At 40.5% G+C, this 8286-nt stretch overlaps 1 protein-coding gene across 1 annotated transcript in view; it reads left to right on the top strand.

Annotated features, from left to right (window-relative positions):
- Window positions 1-1924: 1924 nt before the first annotated feature.
- LOC119795077 overlaps window positions 1925-8286 on the top strand; it is a 58008-nt gene continuing 51646 nt past the window's right edge. The window contains exon 1 of the mRNA XM_038302915.1: window positions 1925-2126. Within this exon, the coding sequence (XP_038158843.1) occupies window positions 2099-2126 (28 nt within the window). The 5' untranslated portion in view covers window positions 1925-2098. The remainder of the gene's footprint in view (window positions 2127-8286) is intronic.

Raw genomic sequence — 8286 nt, 5'->3', positions numbered from 1 at the left:
CAAATTCGGTTCTCAAGGGCCTCTGTATTGCAGGTTTTAGAGGTTTCTCTGCTTTAGCACAGCTGGTTTTGATGATTGCAGTTCAGCAAAAGCATGTTAATCAACTATCAATGTAAATCAGCTGTGCTGGAGCAGGGAAACCACTGAAACCTGCAGGACGGCGGCCCCTGAGGACCAACTTTGGGGATGCCTGACCTATAGTAAAGGATTTTGACAGCACAAGCCCAGCTGGTGCTTCCTGCCTGAATGGTGTTACAGCTCAACAGAGTGTCAGGGTAGATGAAGCTATTAAGGTGAGAAATAACAGAGAGGAAATAAAGTTAAAGGTTAAACTTAAAAATAATGCAGAATTTATGAATAGTAGTATGAGGCAGAATGATGTAAAGTGGTCCCTATGTCCTCCAGCAATCTAAGCCTATAGCAGCATAACTATAGAGATAGCTCAAGATAACCTGAGCCACTCTAACTATAAGCTTTGCCAAGAAGGAAATTTTTAAACCTAGTTTTTAAAGTAACAAAGCATCTTGAGGTGTTATTCTATCTATTATAACAGAGTTCTTTGGCTGATTGCTTTAGAAGGGCTGATGCTGATTGTAAAACTCCAATATACCAGTTTATGTTCCCTTTGTTATCTGGCCTGGGCCCAGAAAGAGAACCTATTCAACCCGGCACCCATTCAGGTTGCCTTGACAACAAACAGTCAGACTGCTGGACAGTGGCACAGACACTAGGTCATAGACCCCTTTGACAGTCAGTGACTTTGACGCATCATAGAAGCGGAGGCATGGGTCAAAGACTGTGGTCTGTTCAAAATAAAACATCTGAACACTGTATTTATTCTGCTATCAATGCTTAAAAATGTTTATTACACTGCAAAGTGCACTTTTCACACATGCAGTTGTCCGTTTAAATCCTAATATCAGCTGCAGCAATCAGTGAATCCTTTTAAATGAGAGGTTGCATAAAAGCTATTCAAGTTCCAACTAAAACATTGAATTTGTTAAGGAAAAATTAAAAAGCTAAGTCTTTATTCTATAAAGAGGTTTATGTTGTAAGCAGGTTCAATCATGGTTACATTTCAGCTAAACTGTTAAGAATTCTAGGATTTTTCTCCTTATTTGGGCAATCATGCTCTTTATATTCATATATTTTAAAACAAAATATATATACCCCCTTTATATTATTGTCAGTGATTTAGCTGTGAGTTTAACTGATTTAAACTTAAATAAAACTTAAAGAGGAACACCTGTGTTTTTATATTGGCCCCTTGATTTTACGTTATTGACGATATTGAGATGCTGTCACTTGTTCATAGACTGATGGTCAATTTTAGTGTTATTGCTGGATACCTCATATACTTAAAGGGCAATCACTGATTCTCATGCGCCCAAGCAGTTTACAAACTTTTTATTTTTCTTTTATCGAAGCTTTCCACTTACTAAAGCCTGCTACTTATTTTTTTTTTTGTGCATGTACATGATAATTGAGATAATTGAGAACTCAATGCTATTCGTGACAATTTGAACTGAAAAAGCTTCCCGGATGGGAAGTGAAACGTTTTCAAACATGGAAACAAAGTCCAGTGGAATGTTTGTAACTTTCTTTTTTGGAAGGACTGACCTGAATGACTGGGAATCTTCACCAGCATAATTGGGAGCTTGTGGATTGTCAGCTGATATTCATTGAGTTCCTTTGTCAATTATTTTTAAAATAAACGTTAAACTTATGGATTAGAACATTCTATAACATAACTTTTCTATACATATATATATGTATATTTATATATATATATATATATTTTTTTTTTTTTTTTGCAAACGCCTATACTTGTCACTGGGGAAAGGGGAGGTAGAAGACTATGAGACCGGTGTGTGTGTGTGTGTGTGTTGTGGGGAGTGTACGGAGAGGGAGACGGGGGAGAGAGGGAGCGGATGACACGCACACACAGCCTCTGTTTCTCACATAGAGAGGAGAGAAGGACAGTGAGGGAGACAAGAGTGGAGAGAAGAGGAGAAGCAGAGGGGAGAACAGCGGAGAAATGCCTGCTGGGCGGATGGATCTGATTCTCCCAGAGCTGCACGAGCCTCTATAAGACAACATGGGCTGCATAGGATCCAGGACGATCAGTAAGGACACGCCGCTTTCTGTTCTGCCATGTGGATAGATGGATGGATGGATGGATGGATGGATGGATGGGGAGGCAGAGGAATGCGTTGTTGAAGAACTCAGATGCACGTGCAGCCTATTCCTGGAGTTGCTTTGCAGAGAGTTGGGGCTTCCAATGAGACTCTTTTCTGTATTTTTTCAGGATCCAGTGAATCCAGAGTTCACTGCAGGAATGGCTGAGTGTGTGTTGGTGTGTTTTGGGGTGTTTGAGCGGAGGGGAGAGGCTGGACAGACAGGCGGAGGGATGTGAGCGCAATAAGACACCGCTGACGTTTTCCTCTCCACATGGATGACACCGGACACGCGGCAAACGTGCGCGCTTCTGTGTGTCAGACAAGGAGAAAGAGGGAGGGGTGCAGAGAGACCTCCGCTGCTAAGGTCATTTGATGTTAGGCGTCTGAGACACCCCCCCCATTCTCCTTCCATCTTCCACCCGCTCTTACCCTTTCTTTCCCTCCTTCCTCCCTCCATCCTACTCTCCTCCTTTCTCTCCACTGTGCGTCATGGAGCGACGTGATATATTGAAGATGCAGAGTGACCCCCCCACCCAACATGCACTGACACTCCGGGTTATGAGAGGGAGGCTCCGTGATGACTCAGAACCTGGCTCAGTAAACCCAGGTGTGATCCTGAGACGCTCTGCGCATGTAGGTCAACCCTACAAAGTCAAACGTGCAAACTGCTGCCACCGCGTCCTCTGTTATTGGCTGCTGTGTTAAAGCATCCCAACCACAGGCAATACATTTATTGTAAATTAATCAGTTGCATCATCTTTGTTCAGAAACATCGGATGAGCTGATAAATATTCTGTTGTTTTGACTGGGGCGGTGTCTTCAAAGCATGCAATCTTGGAGCTACATATTATCCACTTGGTTATTCCAAGAAGCAACCGGCCAGGAGTTGTAACTCAACTTCATGGTCAATAGTCAACTCACCTAAAGGCAGTGGCGCCACCAGCGGTGGCCACTGCACCTTGCAATGCCCGGGCCACCCCACTCGCCAGGGTAAATTGTAGTACCATCAGTTTAGCATTTCATCCCATTATGCACAGCCAGCGACGTAACTTTAATAATCACAACATAAACCAAGGTACATGTATGAGTAGGTGTTTAGATACCAGTATCGGGCAGGGCCCCGAAACCGCACTAGAATAGAGAGAGAGAGAGAGAGAAATATCAGCTGTGCTGCTGCCATCAACACATTTGTTTATAGATGTTGGGGATCAACCTGTTTTCCAGTGTAGTCCTGTTTCTCTGACTGTGACTAACTGGATGTGCTCTCTTCATCCTCTGACAAGGGAGCCAGCTCGGAGCTCGTCTGCCTGGCTGTGTGTTTCCTGTACCGAGCCGCCTTTTACAGCTGCTTTTTGTATCTCTACTTCTGTCTCCTTGAACCTCAGTCGGCCTCAGCAGATGGCCGCTCACACTGAGCCTGGTTCTGCTGGAGGTTTCTTCCTGTTAAAAGGGAGTTTTTTTCTCTCCTCTGTCGCTACAAGCATGCTTAGTGTGAGGGATTGCATTCGAGTCAATGAGTCGATGTAATCAAGTGGTTTTCCTTAGATAGAAAACTGTAAAGTGCCTTGGCGCTATATATATATATATAAGCTGAATTTAATTAAATTGAATTGAATATTAAAATGGTGGTATCGGTATGGGCGAGTACCAACAAATAGGGCACCAATACCATTTTGAGAGCCAAAAGTTTATTCAACTATTATCAGCCATTCCAGGTAGGCAATTAAAATTCTACTGGATTCACTCAGTCTTTTTCCTGCCTCACCAAAGTAGGCAGCAGCTTGACAAAGCCATGATGGCAATTATTTTATATCCAAGTAGTATAGAGTTCTTCATATATACACACACATATAAATTTCAAACACATGGTATCAGTATTGGCCAATGCTGCACAGCCAGGTATCGGGTATCGTATTCGGGGCCCAAAAATGGCATTGATGCAACTCTAGTGTTTAGTTCATTCTTTAGGATTTCTACAGGCAGGTTTTACCACAATAGTAGATTTAAACCCTGAAATTATGGCATTTAGTTTCAGTTTGCCACCCCAAGACTTTTAGTGGCCTCATCTGGCCCACCCCTATGAAACATTTCTGTAGGTGCCACTGCCTAAAGTGTATAGTTTTACCCTCTATATCACAAAGGGTAGTTTTACCACACACGGTATAGTTTTGCCACCTATAGGACAAAGTTTCCTGGTCATAAAATCTGTTTTCTTCTTGTAAATCGTTATTTGGCATCTTACCAAAAGAAAGCCTCCAGGACCAGATACTTTTAGTTCCTTATCAGAGTTCTTCTGATTAAACCCAGTTGTTGGTATTTTCTTTTACTGTTTTTAGTCACATTCTTGCATGGTTTTCAGGAAAGTTTGGATTCAAGACTTGAGGGTAGTTTTAAGACCGGCCGGATCAGTTGAAGAACTGTAGATGTTCAGCATCAGCATCATCTCAGTAAACGGGGCTCCAAGATACAAAGCTGAACATTTACAGAGATTTTATGGCTTGTTTGCATTAAAGCTGATATTTGCAGTTTGATAAAGAAGCTCATGTTATGTCCTCAGTTGAAATAATATTTCTAAGGGATGGTCAGAAACATCAGGAATCCTTTGGGAGGAGTAGACCTTAACTTTCAAGACTCTTTGAAACATCCAGTAGTTGTAAACTGTATCAGTAAACTGATTTTCCCTTCCTATGCTTTAAGGCATTGGCTTTTTGATGAGCTGTTTGTAACATATGTTTGTAAGCAATAGGGGGGTCCACATCACCAAACCTGCAATTAAAAGATGGAGAGATGTTTTTTTTTAGAAAGAGGAAAACAAAGAAAGATTACTGATAGCTCTACAACGTATGCATTGTTTTCACCACCTTTTTTTTTAAACCAGGTCATGAAACTTTGGAGCACCAGATTACTTTTAGTTCTATCATACATCTGCTTCTGTGACACATCATTTATCATATCCCTATACATCAAACCTGAGTGTTATAATATTATGAGTCATTAAGAGCAAAGCTGTCTACAAGGCCTGGACTGTATAACAGCCTCACTTACTTACTAGCATGTGCAATCTCAATGAAATGAAAAGCTTTTGAAGAATAGCAATAACCTTTATTGTTCCTCAGTGGGGAAATTTGCGTGTGCCAGCAGGAAAGTGAGAATCAAATGGAAGCAAATGCTGAAACACACAAGGTTACAATGAGAAAAAAAAAGTTTAAAACATGTATTGAGCACTATCTTTAAAAAAACCCGTTTGTGTGATGAATCAGATCCATTTGAGTCTAAGATGTTTTCAAGAACCAGCGAGATACCCGAGACCTCTGTGGAGTCCAGCTTTTTTATCCTTAACATTCAAATCTGTTCCAGTGACTCAGCGCATCATTAAAGTATAGCTCTTAAAAGTCAAAGAACTACTTCAACCAAAGCTCCTTTCTTCAATAATCTACAATTTTATGAAGCAGAGGCATATCACTGAGCCACAAAGTGCCCCTGAAAGCTTATTGCCTCATTTGGATAAAATGATGACAGGATTTGCCAAGTTCTAGGTGAAGTATACCAAAAAAATACACCTCAGAATCCTCCCTCTTTACTGTCTTTGTACTGTTATTTAAGATATGATAAGGAGCATATTTTAGAAAGTTAATGTTTCCACTGGTCCAGCTGATTAAACCAAAGCGGCTCAGCTTCAAACGCTGAGTAATATGGCAGCCAGCTGGGGTCTGTTATCACAACAGAGGGAGATCATGAAAGTTAGGGTTTGATGAAGACACAATCAGACATGGACCTTTATGAGATTCCTACAGCAGGAGCAAGAATATTATTATTGATGGTGTGAATAAGAATATCATACAGTACCTGCTTGCAAAGATAATCAGCCAGCTGATTATGCGCCAACTGATCCTGAACAAAAAACACCTTTTTGATCAGCAAGACAAATTTCATGCAGTCCAAAAATGTGTCCTAAAACATAAACATATGATTTAGAGCCTTCCCCCCATTCACCACAAAGACTAAGATCCAACAGACTGACTTCAAACTGCAGCCAAACTATAGAATGGTCACCCCTTCAAATGTCTGTTCTGTCAGCTTCCATTATGTGCAGCATGCAGCTGGACTGTCCTCTGTTTAAGTGCCCGTATTCAAACACCCACACTGCATAGTCACCCCCCCCAGCCTGTCTGTTGATGCACCATCAAAGCCTCATCAGATCCTTCATGGACACAGATGGAGGCAGCAGGGTTTTTGTAAATAAAAGGATGGACAATGTGACCTTTGGTTGTCATTGAGCTCGCTGGATGGAGGGATGTGAGGAGCGGCTGAGGGGGGGGGGTATTATTACTGGATGCCGAGGAATGAAGGGGATAAAAGGCCAAGGTGTGAAGAGTGAAATATGCTAGTGTCACCCCCACCCCAATACCCACTTTCATCTCGTTACTTGCCAAAGCGAAAGCAGATAAAACTGAAACAATGTACAAGATCAATGTGTTTGGGATATTTTACATGCGAGATAATGAAAACAAATGAGCAAAGGTAAATTATATTCTATCTACAGAGGACCACATATCAGGCCCTTAGAATAAGCTGAACACTCCTGGTTTTCTATCCAAATGATAGCTCCTGTTTTTAAAGTACAAAGATCAGTTGCTCTTCCTTCCTCTGAGGCACTTAAGTCCTTTATTGAATGTTTTCTTCAATTACCGAAATAATAAACAATGTATCAATGATTTCAAATAATTGAGGAGTTTAATAATAACTGTATTTTATTATAGGAAGATATTTAAAAGAAAACAGTATAAACTATAAACTAGAGCTTTAATCTAAAAAGAGGTTGTCACTTCAAGAAGTTGTTTACTGAATTTCTACCTACTTTTGTCAGAATCTGTTATAATAAAAAATAACTAACTTTGTCATACGTCAAGTGTGCTGAATCTATTAGGCAAACCATCTTTTAATCTCTCTTTGTTCTGGACCCTGCTGGATTTGGCAACTTTAAGAGAAGGGTGTCTGCCCTAGAGAAGCCAGAAATAGACTGATGTTTAGTTAGTACTGCTAACTGTGCTCCTCGTGCTATTCTTAAACCAAAAGTCCGGTGACATTCAGAATACAAACTTCTGAAAGTGCTGGAAGCATACAATTATTACTTACTTTTCAATAAATGATAAGTGTTTTTAATTAAGTGTAATTTCATTTGAATGTGCTTTACTGGAGACATCCATGTTTGTCAAAGAACACTACTGTTTGTCACAACTTGCTAATATCCATGATGTTGAAGATAAGTGCACTCTGCGAAGCAGAAAGTAATGGATTAATGACATATTTTTTCTCTGGCCAGATGTTCAATGGCAAATACTACCTCTTCAAGTTGGCAATCCAACAACGAACCCGTAGTGGATCATAAGTGGGAAAAATTAAATAACTAATTTGTTTTTACTTGATGTATTACAACATGCAACTACCATGCACGTGGGCATTGTCAGTTTCACTATAGCTCTGGTGAATTTCAATGGTGAAGTCCTCTCGAAATCTTAAATAATTGTTGATGATTGCAGATGTGTCTAGTAGTTCCCATGGATTTTGCTTGTATAACACAGAGAATGGTGCTAGGCTTACCGCACTGTGACGTCACTGCCAGAAGATGCCAGGAGGGAGGTGTTACTATATTTGGGCAAAAATGGCTGTTCCCGGACTCAGTGACCACAACAAAATTTATGCTTGCTGATCAGACTTCTCATTTAAAGCAAAGCTTAATAACATCTACACTCAGGCACCCGCTCCTGTCCTTTTTCCAGGACGCACTGTAGAAAAGTTGGAGGGGACCCATTACTAGCCGTTAATTGGAAGAAGCAAAAAGGTAGAGATAAGATATAAAAAATTAAAATAAATGTCTAGGTCAGTACAACTGTTTTAAGAACTCTGCTTTGTTTTGTTATTGTTGATAAAATGAAAATGCAAGTCAATATTTCCCATGACAATATCACAGTTTGATTTCACTCCAACTGATCATCATCAATGGATTGTAAATAGATCTACAGGGAAAACAAACTAGATATTACCTGACCTTCCCGGTGGTTCAAACATTGCAACATTTGGCAAGTATATGTGAGCATCTAGCATA

This window comes from Cyprinodon tularosa, unplaced genomic scaffold (genome assembly GCF_016077235.1).
Source record: "Cyprinodon tularosa strain WSP-4 unplaced genomic scaffold, ASM1607723v1 ctg5, whole genome shotgun sequence".
Taxonomy (NCBI): Eukaryota; Metazoa; Chordata; class Actinopteri; order Cyprinodontiformes; family Cyprinodontidae; genus Cyprinodon; species Cyprinodon tularosa.
The sequence above is the reverse complement of the archived record's forward strand: the minus strand, read 5'-3'. Positions and strand labels throughout refer to the sequence as shown.